At 35.1% G+C, this 22,797-nt stretch overlaps 1 protein-coding gene across 4 annotated transcripts in view; it reads left to right on the top strand.

The window, feature by feature from the left end:
* Positions 1–22,797, top strand: part of gpp (DOT1 like histone lysine methyltransferase grappa) — a 140,856-nt gene that overhangs the window by 84,994 nt on the left and 33,065 nt on the right. For 3 of the 4 annotated variants that reach the window (XM_081742310.1, XM_081742311.1, XM_081742312.1), the window contains 2 exons: positions 3,011–3,103; positions 6,476–8,882. In XM_081742310.1, the coding sequence (XP_081598436.1) occupies positions 3,011–3,103; positions 6,476–8,882 (2,500 nt within the window). Of the gene's footprint in view, positions 1–3,010; positions 3,104–6,475; positions 8,883–16,036; positions 16,119–22,797 lie in introns of all 4 variants that reach the window. The other variant, XM_081742313.1, reaches the window with a different exon arrangement.

Here is a 22,797-nt window from a genome sequence, read left to right as displayed (position 1 = left end):
ACAATCATGTGTGCGGTCTTTTGTTTTGGCCTTCGTCTTTTAAGAAAAAAAATATGGATAATTATTTAACTATAATTCAACTTTAAGTAGCACGAATTGTTTCTTTGATATATTCTTTATTATTATTTCTGTTAAAAATGAATAGCAATGTAAAGATGAATGCGAACAGTAAATGGCGGGAATGAGATTGTCTAGTTGGCAGTTATGATTGCTTGTTTAGTAATAGGTCTGGTTCTGCAATTTCCTGATATCTTTAACCACCAGATAAGTTAGCATCTCGAGCCTTATTAATGATGTTACCTCATTTAAAAAAAAAAAAAAAAAAAAAAAATATATATATATATATTGCGTGTGTCAAGAAGGACAAGAAAACACCTAGCTCGACAACGTTCTTAGTTGTAGAGAAAAAAATGCACGACAAAATGCTAGCACCAAAATTAGCATTTTTCTCAACTATTGCTTCAATGGTGGAACCATTTCTGACCGAATTTCAAACAGACCAACCCATGGAACCTTTTTTGCATGAAGAGCTCACTTCTCTCGTACAAAGATTAATGGAAAAAATAGTGAAGGGTGATGTTCTTAACAAAGCATGTGCATCTGTTCAAAAAATAGATATATCAGATCCAAACAATCCTCTTCCTGCTAAAGATGTGGACATAGGCTTTGCAAGTAGGGATGCCATGCGTGGAATCAAGGAAATAACGGATCTAGACAAGCTAACACTACGACGAACGTGCAGAGAAGCTATCGCAGCGATGATTAGTAAAATAATGGATAGGTCACCATTGAAATACAAACTTACTCGAGCTATTTCGTGTCTCGTTCCTGTGCTTTTGGTCACAACCTGACACTAGCGGGGAAGCGTTTGACATTATCTTTGGAGGAGATGGTAGCTAAACGATGGTTTACGGGAAGCAAAGCAAGTAAAATTATGGGACAATATCGGAAGGTATTTTCGTCACCTGAATCTATTAATCACTACAAAACGTTTAAAAGAAAGTAGAAGCGTCTGGATGCATTTTATGTTGAACTTCTTAGCGTATTCAGTGAGGACAGTGTACGAGAACTCAGTGATTTTATACAATGTATTTTGATACTGTCACACAGAAATGCATAAGTAGAGAGGATTTTCTGTGAATTCTGAATGCATTTTTGAGAATCAAACAGGAGAGCCTTATTGTCCTGAGACAAGTGTATGATGGTGTGAGTGCATTAGGTGGATTGGAGTCATTAAAATCAGCGAAGATATGATACATGCGGCCAGAAATACACATGCTCGACATACTGAACATTTGAAGAAAAAGGCGAAGGATTTGAGTGAAAAGGAAGGAAAAGGAAAGAGAGAGAAAACGTGTAACGCGAGAAAGACTGGAATTGGAAGCTAAAAAAGCAAAGGTAATTGCTGAGGCAAAAAAAGAAGCTGCTCTTCTAGAAGAAAAAATTAATGGACTTATCGGGAAGTAACGAAAACAGGTAAGAAAATATAATTTATTTCGATAGTATAATTTTATATTCGGGTGGGAACTAAATAATAATCTTTCCGCCTCTTTCGTAAAATATTCGTCTTTTAGTGCCCGTTATAACCGGGAATTTATCTAGTAGAGCCGGGAAAACCGGAAATTAACCGGGAATTTCAAAACGCTTTGAGAGTGGACATCCTGTTGTATGTTTGTTGTTTTTAATTATAGATTTGATACTAAAATATCACCTAGAAGACTTAAAGGGGAAAAATCATTTTTTGATTACCCGGAAAGCTACAACAGAATTTTCCTTTTGTTTCTTTCTCAGCTGCGGAGTTCGATCTGGTACTTTTAGAACAAGCTCTGTCTTGAAGTTGTAAAAATTTTCGATTTCAGGTTTTATTTTTCACTGATAATGTATCTTCTATTTCTTGTACATCTGCGTGATACAAGATTAATTTTCTCAGTTTCGTAATGCTGGTCTCCATTGGCTGTTAAATAACTACAAATCTTAGTAAGTTAATCAGTTGTGTAGTTTTGAATTTAATTGGAATTGTCTAATATTACAGAGTTGTCTCTGTATTTTATAGATACAATACTGACATAATGTGAACATATGTGAAAACATACCGGAATAAACTTAAATTGCTGTTATATAGAAGAATGTCTAGACATGAAGACAAAGCACAACAATACAGTAACGATCGAGAGTATAATCAAGTAGCAAGCATATATGATAGGATTGAAAAGGAACTACTAGGCTTTTTAATGGAATTTTATAAATATTAAAGGGTCTACTTTCCAATATTTTCATATTGATAATTGTTATTACGCTATTAATTAAAGGGAAAAGTGCAGAGCGTAACCAAGAGCCTGCTTTACAAAATCGTAGTTCAATTCTGTCATTTCCTCCCGTAGTTCAGGGAGTTGGAAATTTTTTTTCTGGGAAGTGTAGTTAATGTTGCAAATCCGTAGTTCAATTCTATGATTTCATCTCGTTGTTCAGTGAGTTAGAAAAATTTTCTTGCAAGTATGGTGAGTGTTGCAATATCCGGTGTCGCATCTCATCTTTTAACAAAGAAGATGAATGTAATAAGAGTAAAATAGGAGAGTGGTAAGTTCAGAAAAGTTTTCTCAGCAATTTTTGTTATTTCTTTCTACAGTGGATTTCGTCATGTGGTAGCGTACGGTACGAACCAGATCCAGCAATACTCATGATTTTATTCTTAAAATGATTTTAATATCTGACTTTTCTCTTCAATAACATTCGCATATATATAACTTTGCCACGCTGAATTTATTATTATTCACTTTCAATACACGTCACTATCATCCATTTTCTACGTCTAGTAATCCAATTCTACTTCATGCACATCAGAGATGGAACTACCTGTCGTCATTTAATAACTTTGATAGAAATTTATATTCTTTTCAATAAAATCTGTAAAAAGTTAATTACAGCAATGCTTATGCTTGTAGTTGTTCTAAGTATGATGATGATTAAAATCACTAGTAATATTCTTAATAAGAGAAATGTAATTTTTCAGGTAACATCATTGGAACAAGCGCAGCAGAAGGTTGTCTCCCAGAAACAACAAGAAATTTTAGAAAAATACGGATTAGCCAACGGCGTAAACAGAGTAAGTACAAATTAAGTTACAGTAATGTGTACAAAGCGAAAGGTAGACATGACCTCTGAGGTATTTTAATTCGTAATAGAAGATTGCTGTACGGCACTAAAGTTCCTTTGAGTTTCTGCTAGTTACAAAGCTAAAGTGGAGTATGATCGAAGAAAAAAAAATCTACTTCAGTTTCGTCCTTGGGGCCGCGGTGGCTCAGTGGTAGAGCGTTCACCTCTTGTGCTAGGGGTCTCGGGTTTAAACCCTGCCCCCGCCAAGTGAACTTCGTGGTGGACAAACACCATGTGCGTGGTTTTTCGCGGGGTTCTCCCGTTTCCTCCCACTTTCTTCATTCCACCATTTCATTCATTTCTCATCATCACCGTCTCCTTTAGCCTAGCTGGCATAATCGTGGAACGTAAAACTCAGATTTCATTTTCATGTTTCAATTTCGTCCAAAAATATGGTTAGTCCGTTTTGGCGTGGGACTACCCAATTATTATTGTAGTAATAGTGATAGCATTTATTCGAAATCTTGTAGTTAAATAATTAATTAATTTTTGAATGGTTTATAGTTATGCTTCATGAAGGGAAAATTCCCATCGTCATTAGCCACAATTCAATGAGTGTGGTTTATTAATGTTTAATTCTTCGTATTGTACTGTATAGTTACCAAAAGTTGGATTGACTTTGAGTTTGACGTCCTTTTCAGCAGCGAGGCTATATGAGATGAAACCAACTGATTAAGTGGAATCCGAATTACATGAGCTCCCGTCGGGAATCAAACCGGGTCTCCCACGCCAAAAGCGCATAAGCCACGAAGGAGCTCTTTACCAAAAGTTGGGCTCAGGTATTAGGGCACTTCAGACAACACTTTGGAAAGGACTTGGGGAGAATTAAATAACTCGTATGGAAAATACATGTTGAGTATGTTGGTTGGAGAGTCTTAGGGATGAAGACCCGTAGATAACCCAAGTGGGAAAGATGGAAGTATAGTTGAAAGTAAAAATTGATATGACTGAAGTGGATTATCAAAGAACAGAATCCAGTGTTTTATTTATTTATTTCATGTAGCGTTATTTTTATTGTATAAATTAGTAGAGACTTCCTTAATACATAAAGAAATAGTATAAATTCTGAAGTTGGTGAACGAAGTTTACTAACAGTATTAATATTCGCCTTGTAATAAAGAGATTTGGCTGTTTTGTTCAATTCCTTGAAGGGAAGAATGTGTTTGGTCTTTCACGATGGAGGATAGAAGCTATTATTTTTCCACAATACTTCCATGTATAGTAACGTTCTTGGAAAGAAACCTCCGGCTGATACTTTCGTCAGATTAGGTTAGATATGCATTTTATTTAACAGTTGTTGATTTCGGTATCTGAAATACTCTAGGGCATAATTCTACACCATGGTGTATTAATTCGTTAATATTTTAAAGTAAAATGGGATAATTATGCATAGAAGATGAATGTGTTATGATCGATACTATACTAATGTTGTGAACGTAAAGTTTGAGTCCTGTACTAAATTCTCAAAATATTTGTGATTTTCTGTTTTCCGTAACTGCACCATGAACATACTAATCGCATAACTCTCAAACTGATTAGACTAGAGATTCTGTAGCTGGTGATATTTTGTAGCTATTTGTATCATATTTTTAAACAGCTGGTTGTAGAGTAAGATTTAAAGGTATTACGGGAGAGTAGTAGTACGTAAATTTTAAAATGATCGTATTTCGATTTTCTTTCTTTTTTTTTTTTTTTTCTTTCTTTCTCTTTTAATCCTTGCTGAAACTGTAACAGTATTATTTATTGAAAGTGATTTGCTTCGATCAGATTTCACGTCTATTTAAGGTCAAAGCTTGATAAATGGCATTCAGTTCGAGTTCATACTGTAGTTTTTATTTATTTGTTTTTAAAATGACAGCAAAGTCGCCTTTCGAATGTCAAATGAAAGAACATTACAGTACCTTCAAAATTAGTTCTGTTTATTGTGTTGTATTTATACGCGGAGCAAAATACGAAACTAATGGCATTTAGAGTAGGACATGTAACTTAATTGCCCCAACGTCCGGTGTAACTAACCTCTCTAACGAAGGGATAGTAACGGCGGATGCTGCAGTGGAACACTCACGATGTGACAACAGGGTTACAAGTATTCCTTTGCCAGAAGTCACTAGGCGCGAGAAGATCTGGGTTCGATTTCCGGCGGAGCTCGTGTAGTTCAGATCCCACGTTAAGGCTATTTTCTGTGCTTTTTTTTTTTTAATTTAGTGATTAACTTAGACAATGAAGAGTATAAAAATGTAGAAAGTGAGCCAGATTGTATCTACAAAACTATATTATATGAACTAAGAATTGTTTTCAACACCCTCCGGATAGTGTTCAAATTTGGGTACCCAATAATTAAAACTTCATACACTGCATACCAAATTTCTGGTGCATAAGGAAAGGTTTTGAGCCAGTTATTAGTTTATTTAATAACATTTTGGAGATATTACGTGACTCAGTTTCCTTATTTTTAATATTGTTCATTGTCTATAAGCTTGGCGGAAGAGACTTTAAGTTGTAAGTCCTTGTCATATAGTTCGGTGCCGAACTCCAAATCTAAATGACAATGTGTTCTTTATTTTGTTCCAAGTTTAGTATGAAGTTATCCCAGGAAGTTGAAAGCTAACGTAGAATTACTTTTATTCTCTTGCCTTTTCGTTCTTAGTAAGTTACTTGAATATGAAAGAAAATAAAACACGTAACAAGTGTCAAATTTTGCAAGAATTCTTTCTTAAATTTTCTGTAAGAAGTTAATGAACTAATCAAGGTACATATACAAATACATTTTATCATCATGTGATAAAATATTTTTTAGTCATTAATAAAAAATTAACTCCGAGTTAAAATTGACTTTGTTCTGCAATTTTTTTCTGCCGAAATTGCAACTTTTTTTCGTGTTTTTAAAATTAAGTGCCATTCCTCTTGATTCAGTTTCAGTAGTTTTTTGATTATAACAATAGTAATAATAATAATACCTGAATCCTCGAGAATGCCAAAGTTATTAATATACTACCTCAACTTCAATGTGAATTTAGGCAGTGTTTTACGGTTTTCTCTTACTTTCATTCATATTCGAATAACTTAATGGAAAAGGTAGAGAACTGTGTTAATTAGGAAGAGGTTCTTTTTTTGTTTATGAAGCTAACTTGATTCTTAATAGCGTCGCTCTCAAGATATAAATTTCAAATATTTTTCTGTGAGCATTGAATTTTTACATAATGTTTTTCTGTGTATATTCGTTAAATATTTTGTACTGAAATGTATTGTACTGTTTACTGAAAGGAGAAAAACAATAGTTTTAATTTTTTTCTTCTTCTTCTTTTTTTTTTTTTCTTTTCAGAATCATATTGATGTTACTGCATTGACGCAAGAATACATTCTGAAAGAGATATCAGCAACACTTTCTCAACGAAAGAAGTTACATAATCAGGTTTCTAGATTGGAATCGGAAGTTACGGCTCTCGAGAAAGCAGCAGAAAAACCACAAGTTCTAAATGGTAACAATTTGTATAACAAAATTAATAGCATATATAATGTGGACAAAGGAGCTCAAAATCAACCTCACCCGAAAATAAGAAAATCACGGGAGAGTAGGTCTCGATCTCAGGAATGGCCTGATGTACCTGATATTGGTAAAATTGAAGAAAATAACCCTGAAATTTTAGCACAAAAGATCCTCGAGACTGGGAGACAGATTGAAGCTGGTAAGATCCGAGAGGCTCCAAAATATAGTGTACAACCAGCGTATATTCCTGAAAATATTCCTGCCAACCAGGAAAGTAACAAATATTCGAGAGATTACAGACATATTCAGTATCCTTCGAAAGCAGTTGAACCAGCACAGCGAATTCAGAAATGTAACCCAGAACCGTTAAAAATTAGCAGTGGTATGAATTCAGTGGCGGCAAAACCAGTGAAGCAGTCGAAAATGTCCAGCTTTACAAGTAATAGAGCCCAAGAACCTCCTCGTGTTGATAATTTTGAGGATAGACTTAAAAGTATTATTACCAGTGTTCTCAATGAAGATCAGAATCGCAGACAGGCAGTTGCCCAACAATCAAACCAGCCTTGTGTTCCTGTCCAACAAGTAAATAATAATACCTCGAACTACTACCAGGCTAATGCAAGTGCATATAACCCTTCTGCATTAGATTTGAAATCGCGCACAATGTGTGTAGAGAAAAAGAACGAGAATTTGTATAAGAGAGAACCAGAGAAGGAACGCCAATTACACAAAAATCAGATACAACCAGATTACACCCAAGTATCACCTGCAAAACTTGCACTCCGAAGACATCTTTCACAGGAAAAACTAGCTCAAGAAAGAGGTAGTTTTACTCGCACGATAGGCGATCTAGTAAGTGGAGAAATTGAAAGAACATTGGAAATCTCGAACCAAAGCATCATAAATGCTGCAGTAGATATGAGCACAACTAACCTGAAACCAGACATGGTGCCCACTCCAAGAGTGAATGCCAAAATATCCAAAATTGTTGATGACAGTCTTAAAAAGGAAGGCGTTCCTGAGGAAATGCTGAAGAGAAGTAGTCAAAGCCCCACTTTGCGGACTGTGTACTCTCCTATTTCCAGACCAAGTAGTGCAGAAGGTGGTAATCCTACTCCTACATCGTTACCAGCTATTAGTCCACAGGCGTTAGAAGGACTTGCATACCCGCACCGTCCGAAATCACCTATTGTTCCACCACCTCCAGTAGCTCCAAATAATACGAATATGTCAATAGCTCACGTTGCATACAATCAGGCGTGCAGTACAGCAGGGAATACAATGCCTTCGCAGTTGTCTTACAATGCACGAGGAACTGTTCTACATCCTGCACAAGAGAAGCATGATCGAAATTATTCATATCCTCAAACCAATCAACGACCTCCGTTGAACACCCATGGCTCTACAACTGTCATGACAAATCAGTGTCCTCCAACAACTCGTATTGAAAGGTACTCCCCTGTCCAGCTGCCTCGTGCTGAAATCAAACCATATACGGAAGCCTATTTTCACGATATAAAACCTTCACCTCTTTCTCAAGATAAAACGGAAATAAATCCAAGTAAAGGCGCATGTGTTCGAGTGAGTAATGACAATTCCTTTGTTCCTGTCGAAGGCCTGGCGGCAACCTTACATGCAAGAATAATGGGGGGCCAAGAACGAGACAGCAGCGCTTCAGACAGACTCTCTCAAAACGAAATCAAACTGAAAGATGAAAAAGATAAGTTAAAGACTTCCCCTTGTAAAATGTATGGCGACCACCAGAAACAGAAGGAGTCAACTATAGATACCAAAGTCTCAGAAAATAAATTGTCGGACCATAAACATCTGGAACAATCCATGTACAGACCAAACGCTATGCAAGTGGATTCTGGGGACTCGAAACAGTTGCTTATGCAATGTAGTTTGTCTCATGAAATGCAAAAACCTACAGATGACAAGAATAACAAAACGAAATCATCAGAGAATGAAGATTTGTGCAATATGAAAAACCGAAAGCGTGCATCTCCTGTGATCCACAGTCCAGTGAAATTAATGAAAAAGCGTCATACTAGTGATACAAATGTTGAAACTACCAGTGAAGAAAATGTGTCTATTTCTGCTGTAGTCACCAATGCGAGTCAGCCACTTGCAATCAGTGCGATTTCTTCTCCAGAAAATACATCAGGGAAATCTACACCCATTACACCTAATTCAGAAGAAGGACTTCAGAAGAGTGCTAGCCCTATAACAATTGATGATGGTAAGTAAAATGTACATAAGACTTCCATTTTAAGAGTCAACATTTATTGTGCCTATTTATCGTAGATAACGTGATTAACACATAGTTCACGTAACTAAACTGAAAACTAAAATGAAAATACAATTTTTCGGAGCTAAGGAACATTGTTTTGAAAGATTACTGATTTATCTTTTAATATTGCTCTCAAATTGGTGATCTCTTTTATAGATTACTTATGTGATGTACTGGCTGTGTACACTATCGTGCGAAACAGTAATTTTCGTATAAACAATAACTGGTGTCTTACATTGAGCTATTTTCTTCTGTGTACAACTCCTTAATAGAGTGCCATAGCAAAAGTATGCCTTATATTGGCCTGTTCTTTTGTCCTGAAAGAAGAGTTTGTAGCTTCTAATAATAATACCAGGTGGATAACTTTTATGTAAGCTTTTTATGAGTTTACGCATTTAAGAACTAAGCTGACTGCATAGTTAATCCATATGCTACAACGGTGAGAAGTTAACAAGGAGGTATATTTTGTCTATCGATCGTGCATATCCAGCTAACTTTGGCAGAAGCTGATTGTCTCGCTGCTATGAACTAAAGCAGCTCTCAGTACCATCCGTTAGTGTAGAATTTGAGAATTTCCCTGACTTTAATAATGAAGATTTATAAAAGTTTCTGTTTGCCCATTTTCGTATGAACTAGATTTGCAACTTCGCCATTAGAAGTACAATACAAAATACTCAAAAGTGATCAAGAGACATATGTAGTTGAAACTTGTGGAAAAATATGCTATTGAACCAAGAATGTGTCTAATATTGATTGACCTAAAGAAAATTCTGCATCAAATTACCGATATTTACATAGTTGTCTTTCTGGGCAAAAATAAGCATTGCATATCTTCTAAGTGTCAGTTTTCAAATTATGGGAATTTAATTAGAATTCTCTACATATTTGCATTTCAAAAGCTTCGTGTTATTTCAAATTTGAGTAAACGGTGTTTAACAAATACTGTACAAATCTGAAGAACGTAAAAGTTTTTTGTTAACGCTTGTTGTGAAGTTATACTTACGTGCTTCTGTGTTAAATTCGCGTATATGTCATATTTCGAAAACAAACTTTGATTTCTTTCGGCTATCAAAATTTTATTTCTATGAAATGTCTTATTAAACGTTAGACAGGATGCAGAAGAACGTATTTGTTGAGAGTAGAATTTTAGTTTATAGTTAACAGATCCAAAAGTAGAAAATAATAAATCTCAGTGTACAGTTGGAAACCAATTTGTTGTTAAACTATGGAAGTAAATAGGTCTAGACATTCAAATAATTTTTCATCGGTATGTTAAATAAATAATAAATAAATAAAAAAATAAAATGCAGACTTAAAAAGTAGGCAAAAGCACCACGCTTCTGTAATCTTTCGTAGCTTTTTTGTTGTAGTGTTTAGTTAATGTTTTCTTTTGCCAATTAGTTACTTTCTGCCATTATGTAGCTCAAGTGCATGATTAAAATAGCTAAAGGTGGTGGCCTTATTTTTCAGGTTCTCTAAAATGTAAACACACTATAACTATATACCGGTAATAGTATACGAAGTTACTCAATAGAAAAACAAATAGTGGCTTGTTTATCATTTATTGCATCCTATCAGTTATTAATGACAATAATATATGTCAGGTATTAAATTATTATTGTAATTAGGAAAAAAAAAATATCTCAGAATCGTATATATCTTTGTTTTTCAACTGTCGGCTTAGTTTTTCTCTTGATACATAGTGGAATATGCTTCTTATACAAGAAACGTGATTAGACACCGGCATATATATCAGAGTACGAAAAAAAGTGCTTATTTTTGAGCGTTTTTGCGTGGGCTGTCGATTGTATACAACCATTGAGGCATCCTTAGTGATTGATCAGCAGTAACATGCTAAAACAGAAAATCTCCGCTTGCCTTGCCTTGTGTGCTCTGCAGTTTCTCCAAAATTCCTAAGAATCGGTGAATCTATAAAAACATCTGTTACTTTTGCGTGGAATTCTGAAGGCCTGACCATTGCGTTTTGTACTCTTCACCAAAGCTTTCATGGGGCCTAATTTGCTGTGTAACGATGGAAGCAGATCCGTTTCGGATCAACTAGTGGTTCACTTTTTACTTTTTTTCTCATTTGATTGAAGCTTTCCTGGGTCAGTTCATTTTGATCTTAAGAGATGCATGAGCTCTACTCTCCCACTCAGGTAAAGCATCATCATTTTGTATAACCTGTACTGCATGCCGAGTGAAAGTGGAATTACTATTAGGTCACCACATATCTCTCACTGAAAGTGACTGTAGTTGATGACTTCTGCTTCATGTTTTCATAAAATTCTGTAATATGGACAATACGTTCAATTGAATTTGAAGAAAGCTTATCTCCAATATGAAGAAACAACTTTCAAATTCACTTGTGAGGAATCAGTAAAATGTCTTTACTCTTCTGGATTGTAGTGTGCATTAGTCCAGGTATATTGACACATACCACACTGTTTTGGATGGTGAAAAAAAGGGACTTAACATTTTCTCCCTATTATTAAATATTTAGATTAAGTATATTTCATTCTAGAACATTCCATTGTTCAAGCTGCAACGCTAAAATTTCTGCTTTATATTCTGGGAAGATACAGATCTGTTACTATGAGAACTTGATCGTTTTGAATAATTCTGTGCGGCTGCGAGCAGGAACAGTTGCAGCAAAAGTCAAGATCATTTGATGTGTTCTGGAGACTCACCTTGATCGGAACGTCCTTTGCATTCTTTATCAGAATCAACGTGGTACTCTGAAGGTAGTTCCGTACAGGTAGTCTTCTGTATGGAACTGGACGCAGACGCAGTGTTCAGATCGATTGTCTTTCTTTTTCAGTTTAAAACTTTCATTTGATTGGAGAAACCATTGCATGGTTCGTGGGCTCCCTCTAAATTATGGGTATTGCAAAGGCATAGTACGTTTTCTTTTTCTTAATCCAATGTTGTAGATTGCTGGCATAAGTATTGGAAAGAACTCGTGACGCCCAAATCTTTTGAGAAGAAGATATTACTGGCATTGTCATGTAATATTGTGGCATATTTGTTTATTGGCACAAATCGCCAAGTTGTGGCAGCTTCTAACAGACGTACTTGAGTATATTCACAGTATTCACATAGGTATGTTTGACTTTTGTACAAAACTGCTAACTGATGGCCTTTAAAATTCACTTCGTAGATAACTTAGTACTAGAGCAATACAGCATAACTGATACTGCGGTTCAGGACATCTGAACATTGACAACTGTCATTTTTTTTTTTTTTTCTTCTTCAATATTTGGAGATATGTGTAAATGGAAAAGTTTCCATTTTTGTTTCCATATTCATCATCAGCAAAGAAAAGTAATAAAAACGAACTTCTTACGTCCAGTTTACATTTTCATTGATGATCATTGTTACATGCAGCTGGTCTTCAAACCTTTTTATTATATATGTTAGACAAGGCCATTGTGGCCATAATAGTATTAACGTCATTGTCCATAGATATAATATCAAGATTTTAAACAGTCAATTAAATAAACAGTATTTAATTTTAAGCTTATCCTGAGATCTGATAATGGTGGTAAAAGTAGGAAATGTGAGCATTCTGGCTTTTCATTTGTCATTTTGGCACGTCGATAAATGTGTAGCATGAAGATAGTAAATAAATACAAATGGTTTTCAGTAAGACTAGAATATTGTAAAAGATACGGAAAATAGTTTGCGTCGAAGTTATTGCTTCGTAATCTTGACTACACGTTTCCTCAGTTCCACTTGGCGAATTTTTGAATTGTACTTCTGCTGTATGGACCCTTACATCCTCTCCAACATTCCTTTCCTTCTCTCAGTATATCATTTCCATGTGTGATCTTCCTATGTTTCCAATATAAAATGCCGTGCTCAATCTGAAAAGTTCGTTTAAGAACTACGGAGGGTTGTTAACGACCTATGGAAATAAATTCAAACTGTACGCGCCTTATGAGGATCCATGCTACCAACGATGATGATTTGATGGCTATAGCAACGGGCAAATTTCAGCTTCGACAGTAGCAGGCTGGAGTGAAGTAATCATTGATTTTATTCCACGCTTAGTAACAGTCTTTAGATACTTCACTGTGTCGCAGCTTTTAAAAGGTCTATTTCGACAGCCTAAATGTGTAGTATTCATTGACGATGTATACACTGATTTTCCGAGTATATCACTGTGGTGTAGCACGTATTGCCGGTTTCCATTCAGAACAAGAAATTACAGTGCGGCTTCAAACCGAATCCTGGTGTACTTACATACCAGTATTGTAGAATCGGAATTTTTGTTTAGTAAATTGGGCATAGGATATCTGTGATAATAGACCGAGTGTCTTTTTATTGTTTTGTTAACTTGCCGTTGTAGCTCTATCTTGCTGTTAAACACTTTTAGAAGTTTTCTTTGTTTATTGTCCCAGTGACTGGTTCTGTTGGTTACTTAAATACACATATGCAATACGTAATGTAACGGCAAGTCACCAATCTTTACCGGTGAGAGAGTGTTCATACAGGTGTCGAATGACAGCAGGTTATGAATTCGACCTCGGTGCCGCTTTACCGTGTCCACATCTCAGATAATGGTGTATATGGTAGTCACTGAAACGTCGGTTTTATTGCAGATTCCACTATATTCTTTGTTTTGTTTTTACATAGTGTTTATTTTAATACACCCATATTTTGAATCGGAGACAAGGGCTTTAATGTACCAAATTGTATACTCCCATTTAATATTGGCAGGTAGGGCTGTGCGACACCTGATTTGGATTTCGATAAAATATCGTAACAATGCACAGCCCAGTTGCAGATCGTTGGTTGCCTATTTTTTCTCCGTAGAAAGCAGACTCTGCCTGGCTCGTTTTGTTGAGCTCATAGGAGATGCCTTGCTGGGGATTGTGAACTTCCAAGAAGTTTTCTGCTCGTGGTGGAGTTTTATTCCATTGCAGAACATAAGCTGCACAGTCTTAACATTACTGACACTAACATACGGTGTACTGTCGTTACTGTAGCTATGGTGTGTCACAGTGACATTAAAAATTTATATCCTAAATTGCTAACAAACCCTCCATTTGATAAAACGGCTATAACGATTGAAAAAGTACCGAGAGAACAAAAATTCAATATGAAGGTGCATGGTTTAATAATAATAAAATCTTCTCGTATTTAGAAGATACTGACAAAAAAAGAAAATATTTGAGACACCTAGTATCAAAAGACCTTTATATATATAATATAACGAAATTGAGTTATATGTCGCTTGTTATATGTTTGATCTAAAGGAATTCCATGGAAGCAGAATTTTGTTTAAAAGTTTAATATTTCATACTAAAATACTAGTTCAAATATGGGACTTTGTACGCGTGTATATGGAGCTTTACTGCACGTTTTGCGAGATAACTCGAAACTAAGCGAAATGAATGCGGCGGATTTTGATGCTAGGCGCCTCATTTCTGGGACACACTTTTATATTGACTATACACATAATACAATGAGGAGGTAATCACTTCAGTTTCACATGAACGTATTGTTCCTTCTCAGTAGATCACTATGTGTCATTTCTCTGTTTAGAAACACATTCACGTACTTCAGAGTAGTACACAGTAATTACATCACAATAATTTTCAAAAGAGAGTAAGATTTTTGTAGTGCTTTTATTTATTCTGTACTTTTCAGGTTTTTCTTTTCTTACGTATTAATTTTATTTAGAAAGTTGTATTTATTTTCTGTTTGCATGGGTGAATTTGGTGATTGCAGTGTATCTTAATCTGTTTTCTTTTTATCAGCTTTGCCACATTCTGAATTTAGTTAAGTGTAGTAAATGTTGTCACTTAATATTCAACTTCGCACGTAGTATTTATAAATGTAAGCTTACATTACACTATATTTTTTATTGTTGTTTTACATGGTGCTTGTTTTAATACAAACATGTTCTTGCTTTTATCGTATCGAAGGACATTGAAAAAGTTCGTATTCTAAGTTTTGGTTCCTTGGTAAAATGCTGAACATTTTATCTTTCTAGGATTTAAACATGATCCCGTTGGACTGAATGCACTCTTTGAGTTAGCACATGTGCAATGTTAGTAAAACTGTCAAAGTTTGCAAGCAAGTGCAGAACATACATTAAGACATTCCGACTGGATATTTTAAGACCAGTAGGAAGCAGGATATTTAAAATAATAAATCGCTAGGGCCATGTTAGGAGTAGGTGGGGAAGCTTTTTCTGTTTGTTATATATTCCTTCCTGTTAATTCTATGTTACTCAGTAAGTTGTTGTTGTGGAGGATCCCTTGATCTGACAAGACCTTTCACTTCAGCCGCATTGTTCTCAATTTTGAAGTTTGTGATCGTTCTGAACGATGTTCCTCCACGTCGTCCTGTGTTTCCTTGAACGTTTTATGTCACATGAACAAACAAAAAGCATTACTCATGGCAAAAGGTCATCGTTGTAGGTTTTCCTTAACATTGGCGAAGTTTGTATCCGATTTGCTCAGTTTGACGCACAATTTCATCACGTACCGTTATTCCATACTAGTCCTGTTATGCGTCATACACACTACTTTATATTTTGGTAAAGGTCTTGCAAGAAGTTGGAGGAGGTAGTTAACTGAATCTGAAGCTCCTCCCGCACCAGTAATCCCTGCCCCTTACCACTACCTCAGCTATCTGATTAGCAGACCGAAATTATCCTCATTTCTTCTGGTACTAACCCCTTACTTCGGGACTGTCTTGTTTATTTAACACTAACAGGAGTTAAGTTGTTCACGCGTTGTGTAGGTACTTGATTATTGATAATTTCATTGTGAGTATTAGGTTGTTATAAACCAAAACTGATTTTGTTAGCTTCTTATTCAAGATTTATCAAAAATGAGACATAAAAATTAACAGACGTAACTTGAGTATCTATTGCGATGAACGAAAGAAAATCCTCTGAATACGAACTTTTTAAATGTTTCCTTATATTAGTCAAGCAGAAAGAAATAATGTAATTGCATGAATTATTGCTTTTGAGGAATGTACTGTATGAAAAGCTATAACATTCTTATTTTTCAAAAGAGTGCATAAAAAAAATCTTCCATTTGTGCTTTGAATGTGATTGTAATTCTCCTGCTTTGCATCCGTAGGCAGACACATATTGACACGTCATGTGGTGCACATATTAAACTAGTGTAGTATTCACTTGTTAAGTGGGCTTACTAACGTTAGGTAAGTAGCTTTGTTTGCCATTACCAAAGTTATTTGGAGTATCAACTCCTAACAGGTGCTGAGTAAAATAAATTAATAAATAAATCAGTTCCTTCGCGAAAGGCTTTTGTGATAGGGAAGTTTAATGATCTTCAGATTATGATTGATGCTAGTAAAAAAAAATGAAAACTCGGTGATTTCGGCGTTCTTCCTTAGAGAGTAATGGTACTTGTGAATATTATTTTCTGTGCTGAAGCATAGTGTTCCAAATATCGACGGTATTAAAAGCACACAGTTGTATCTTTGTGCAAATATGTTGATAATGCATATATGTATGTTCATTTATACTCCAGTAGGTTTTTTGTGTCGTTTTTGCATTTCATTTGTTCTTTAAGGTATTTCCTATTCTGTTTCCTTGGTGTGTTTAGTTGGTCAAGTACACGTTTATGTGTAGATTTCCTTCATTCTGCATAATGATATATTCAGATATTAACCGCTTAACTTATAATTTTCTTCGCAAAAGTCGTTCCAAATTTTATATTTTTTTTATTGGTTATTTTTTTGTACGTTGAAGGTAGAGGTACGTGGAAGCAAACATTACTAAAACTGTCCAAAATTTAGGCCCGAATTAGGCACTTGAAAATCACTGATTTTAAAACCACGAGTATATTCGTTCGTGATAAAAGCAGATGTATCTTATTGTTAGTCTTACTTTTTTGAACACTTTTGTGTACTTAAAGCGACAATGAATCTTTTACAACGTTTAATTCAGTTCGTTCAAGTTATTTGAACTATAAGCTGATCAAAATTGAGATTTAAATTTTCCCGCGAGAAGTATTAAAATCCCGATTATTTGCGTTCCACAATAAACATTACCAAATTATACTAGCATTTTGAGAAAACGAAACAGTGGGGAAAATGACTACAGTATAAATAGATATTCCATTCAATCTACTGCAAATTTTTATGTTCTTTTTGCAAAAAAAATGCCATTATTTCAGAGAAATAACAGACAAATGATTTCTCGGTACAATGTAGATATGCTATTTCAGTTCCATCATTTCGTTAATAAGCATTGGCCTCCAATGGAATCTTACCCAAGGGCGCCAATCCTCCTCCTCCCCAAAGCTCATGTGGGCCCCCCTAGTGTATTTATGAATGTACAATATTTGGCATAATTTGAATGCAATTTGTTCTGAGTGCCCTCCCCCCCAAATTTACAGAGAAATCGGCGGCCTTGATCTTACCCACATCTATCGGACACCCATATACTCAGCTGCGTATGGCGAACGTAAGGAATCGCCGTTTAAATTTATATTCAGATCTTTTTTCTTTGCACGAATATATTCGTGATTATAATTTTAGGAGGAAAAAAAACCGTTAATAATTCGTGGTTTTAAGTTAAGCGGTGAACGGTATTGGGTACCTGTTCCATCTTTGTTTCTTAGCCCATTGATTTGTATGGAATTTTAATATGATTTTAGTAGTTTCTCCTAGTTCAGTTAAATGACCATTTTTTTTTTTTTTTTTAAGTGGATTTCTATTATACGAGGTGTTTCAAAATGAATATCGGGGTTTTAAGACTGTGTAGTATGCATTACCTTTAACGTATAATTATAAATAATACGTCACTTGAAAGAGCAACTCAAACAGATTTTGATACTAGTGTTCAGTATAAGCACCATTCGTCACACGGCACACATCGAGTTGATAAACGAGAAAGATCCATAAACTTACCACCGGGATATAACACAAAACACATTTAATTTAGGGGAGTCTTGTTGCAACTGTAACATTTCGTGGGGATTTGCTGACCCCAAGATGCGAACATTATTGAGTGTTCACATCACCACTTAGATAAAAAATATTGATTCATCACTGGAGACGACATGACCCAGAAAATCTTCGTCATGCAGCAGCATTTAATTTGGAAAGTTGGAACGTATACCGGAGTCTGTAAGCTTTAGAGCTTGTAGCAACTGGAAACGATAAGAACGTAGTTGTAAGCGTCTGCTTAAAATTCTCCACACAGACGGTTGCAATGTGACTACAGCTTCAGTCTTTGCAAAATTTAAAACGCCAAAAACTTTTTGCTCATTACTCGCCATCTTTGTTACTACCTCTTTCTAACGGCAGCAAGAGGAAACAGTGCATATGCATGCGTGCGTACAAAACTGTTTCGCGAGTTGCTTGTTCATTTGATATATTATAATTGTAAGTTAATGATAATAAATAATACAAAGCCGCAAAATTCCGATATTTACTTTGATATTTACAATTTACATAACACCCTGTATATAAATTTACTATTACCTAAACCTAAAACTTTTGCCTTCTGCCTACGTCATAATTTGATTATTAAATATTAAAATATGAATAACAAAATCTAATTTTCATGAAGATTTGAAGAAGCAGTCAAGAAAATCAAACCAGTAAAATTCCAGTTCATTTCAAAGAAAACAAAAATAATTTCTCATATAAATCAATGGTCAAAGAACAAAAATGGTGTACGTGTTTAGAGCCACTAAAAGAATCGGATTAAGTTTGAAAGAAGGAAGTAAAGTGTTACTAATTGTGTAGGGAGTGCCATTTCGCTACTTTTCTCCCACTTTTTATTTTCAAAACAATGCAACAGAAATAAGAAAAAGTATTACAAAATATTATTTAGCAAGGGATTGTTTTCTTAAAATAATAATAATAATAGTGATGACAACCTGTAAGTAACTAGTTAGCCAACAGTGAACATCTGCAAAACTGAATATTTTTCTAATAATATTTCATAAGTTAGAAAAATATAAACAAAGAAGTTACGTGTTATCGGAAGAAAAAAGTATGAATTCAGCGTAACTAATTAACAAGCAAATAAGAACTCATTACTAAATTATGGAAGTCTTTTCGTTAAGTTAGGAGTTGTAGAGTGGTGTTTCTATCTTCGAAGAAAGGAACCAAACCTTTCACTTCACCCTCTGGGATTTTTTTTTTTCTTTTTAGTTTCTTTGTTATAAGTGGCAGTATAAAGCTTTCATAACTGGTACAGAATTTCCTTTATACAAATCAATATTTAATAATAATAATAATAAAAAAAAAAAAAAACTGAAACGCCACAAAATTTAGTTTTTGTATTTTCGCTTGTCTTTTTTATTTAGTTTTATTTACTTACTGATTCTTTATTTTTCTTGTATGGTATGGTGTGATCCAAAATAACTTGTCATATGTTTCACTGTTACAAGTAGGATATGTTACGTGGGATTTAAAAGACTATAGGCACTCTGATCTTTAAAATGCCGTGTACGTAAAATATTGAAATTAATAATTATTTACGGGCTAATTTACGCATCGAAGAAATAATTAATTATCCTGAAGCTAAATAAATAAGTAAGAAAAATAAAAACACTTCCGAATCTAAGCAAGGAAAGTCAAATCCTCGGCGTGAAGTGTTCGTTCGTCATTAGTAAGAGTAGATAATTTCAGATGTCACATAATTTGGTGGAGATTTTTGTTTTCAGTGTAATATTAGATAAATTTCAAAATGATTCCAGTAGAAGGTCGTACTTTTCTTTAAGAAATGACGAGGAGCGCTTACGTTCACAGAGCGCTCACCTTTGGTACTAGGGTTCTTTGGTTCGTCCCGGGCCAGGATTGTGATGGACAGTATCGTGACCATGAGTTTTTACAGGCTCTTCTGTTCCCTCCTACATTACGATTCCACGAGTTGTTTCATAATTATCCACTTGTGTAATCTAAAGAGCATAAACGTTGGACGTAAAACTACAAATTTCATGTAAGAAATAGAAATGAAATATCCCTCTTAGGTATTAGAACAGGCGAGGCTATATATACAAAAAGTATTTAAAATTTCGCAATTTAATGAACCAAGTAAAGCACAGAAAACAAATACGTATTATGTATCCTGAAGAAGGACGAAGGGTCATTGAAAGGTATTTGATAATAAAAATCAAAACGTCTAAATTGGTTTACTATAAAATCATATTTCTTATACGTATATACTGTTACATTCAATCTATTTAAAATAAAGTTAATGTGGTGGGATAACAGAAAAATCTGGTTGTTGGACCGAGACATCTTACGTGTGCTGTTCCATTAGTGTTCTGTGCGTATGGTACTGAGCGCACATGAAATAATTTAAATAAGATTACCAAAATTATAAAAATATTTTTATTCGTAGATTCTAAAGTGAATCAGATTCTATATACCTCCAGTCAAGAAATAATTAGTATCACTACTTATACTAAAACTGATTATTTTGTTTACTGTAACATATCAAGCGAAAACAGAGTATGATATGGGAAGAGGAAATTAACCCATATTTTTTTTTCTTTTATCAAAGTGTAATGCTAAGAAATATAGATATTCAAGGATTTAGTTTTGTATGTGTGTTTGGTTAATACGTGCTGTAGAATTCTAATCCGAGAACGGGTCTATAAAAATAAATAAATATTCGAAATGCATCCATGGTGTATTCAAATGCCGGGAGTCTTGTTTATATATAAGTCGAATTATTTCAAAGAAAAGAATTTATTTTCTTTTTTAGTCTTAAGTGATGGATTTTTCTTTAAATGAATGCGATCAAAGGCAATTTAAAAGTAATGAACAGAATTTAGTTCGTGAATGCAAGTTTTAAGAAATATACACTTCCGAACATTAAAAATGCAACACTAAGATGATGATATAGCAGCCCCAAATGTGTAAGACACAGCTTTAGGTACAAATGTGAAATAATTATACATACCACTGTGTCCGATGTGCGCCGTTAAATTCTAGCAGAAAATCTAAGTGTCAGCAACGCATGGATCCTTCGTGGACGTCCAAATGTCTATGGCACGACGGGGCCTAGAAAATATACCACCTTGGATTGCCTGCTGTGGTATGGTAAGCCATACGAGTGACATGTTGCCTAAAGATGTACAGTCGTGACGAAAAGTATATTGACAAGAGCTATATTCAATTCTGAGGAAGCAGCGGGACAACGTGTTCATCCAGAAAGTGTAGGACGTTGCATGTTACGTACATTTGCGCGTTGTTGTGGTGGAAAGCAGATCCATACGTGTCTGCTGTTAAAGGGACCACAACCGGATCCACCACCACCTCAGCAATATACTGTTAGTTGGTCAAAGACTTCAAAGGATGTTAGACGCGAGCAGACACGGACTCCAGTGGTATCCGATACTATAATGTCGAGTGCGGGGTTGGTATTATAATGTAGTATTTAGACGTCGTCCAGTCTGTTGCTATCATCATCATGATGCAGAAAGATACGAGGTTCTTCCGAGATGATAGATGTACTATTTGTCTTTTCATGCGCGACGTTCGCCGCACCATTGGAACCGCACTTGCCTATGCTGTGGATCGGAAGCCACAGCAATGGGAACATGGAAATATGCCTCGCCTCTTCAGACGACGTGGAAACTGTTCGTGAAGTTGCTTTTCGCTGCGCAATAACCTCGAATTGGCGCGCCAGTATTTGGAATAATTGTCTGTTCCGCTATGCGCCCAAGAAGTTTGTCCTCTCGGTCTATGATATGATGCTGTCATTGGAATCCTGCACGTCGTTGCTTATTGCCTTCCTGGAGTCATTGGTTCCATATTTTCATCATTGTGGCTGCATCCCATCGAATGCTGCGAAGGGTAACGTTCCGGAGTCCCATAATTGTTTCGCAGTCAAAGGCGGATACCTGTTGAAATTGCTGCATTCGACGACTGGGCATTGTACAACCGGCCATACATACGTTACTCCAGCACTGTGTCACTACTGAACTGCCTTCAATTGCTGTTTCCAGTGAGCGTGGTCTGCACACGTAATACGTGGCGCAGCAGCACTTTCAATTTTACTGTTTTCCTTTTGCCTACACATTCTGGAAATGTAGGGTCATACGATATTTCCTTCTTAATGTTGCATTTTCAATGTTTAACTGCATCTTGGAAGGTTTTCTGAATAGTATGGTTTGAAAGTATCTTGGCAGCTAAAGACATTTTTTTTTCTTTCGAATATTCAGATTTCATAATAATGTAACGATATTGTTTTTTTTTTTTTTTGTTTTGTTTTGTTGAGGAAAAAATCAAAAGTATATGCTTTTTTTTTTCTTTACTGGTATACTTTAGGTAGACACAAATTCTTATAATTTTGCAATACACTTCAACATTTCAATTTCTTTGATATGCAGCTTGATATGTCATTTAGCACTGTACTTGTAAATTATAGAATGTCATAATTAATGATGTTTCTTTCGAAAGATGTAAATTTTTCACGATGTACTATATTATATTTTCGAAGAATTATATAAACAGAATGTAATTTGCTTTATATGCCCACCCAAGTTCGAATGTAAAATAGTAATTGTACAAATAGGTAACAAAGCTCGTGTGAAGTGTTAGCGGACCCCACACGCATTCTGTGCTACAACTTAGAATTTAGATAAAATGTTTCAAAGAAATATAGACGAAAATAATGTTCAAATTTTCATGCATATTTTCGTTTCAAGAACGTTACTTGAAGCACTTATTTTCGTGTTTCGGAAGTGATGGTTCTGTATCTGGGGCCCATCTTCGTCACTATACTAGTGGATTATGATTATATTTGTAGGAATGTGGTGTGACAGGACAGCTGTTGTATTAACGCGGGATATCTATTTTAAAACCTAATTTTTGGCTTTGCTTGGGAAAGGGAAATTGTAATAATCTC

Source organism: Thermobia domestica, chromosome 16 (assembly GCF_964235325.1).
Source record: "Thermobia domestica chromosome 16, izTheDome1.hap1.1, whole genome shotgun sequence".
Lineage (NCBI taxonomy): Eukaryota > Metazoa > Arthropoda > Insecta > Zygentoma > Lepismatidae > Thermobia > Thermobia domestica.
The sequence above is the reverse complement of the archived record's forward strand: the minus strand, read 5'-3'. Positions and strand labels throughout refer to the sequence as shown.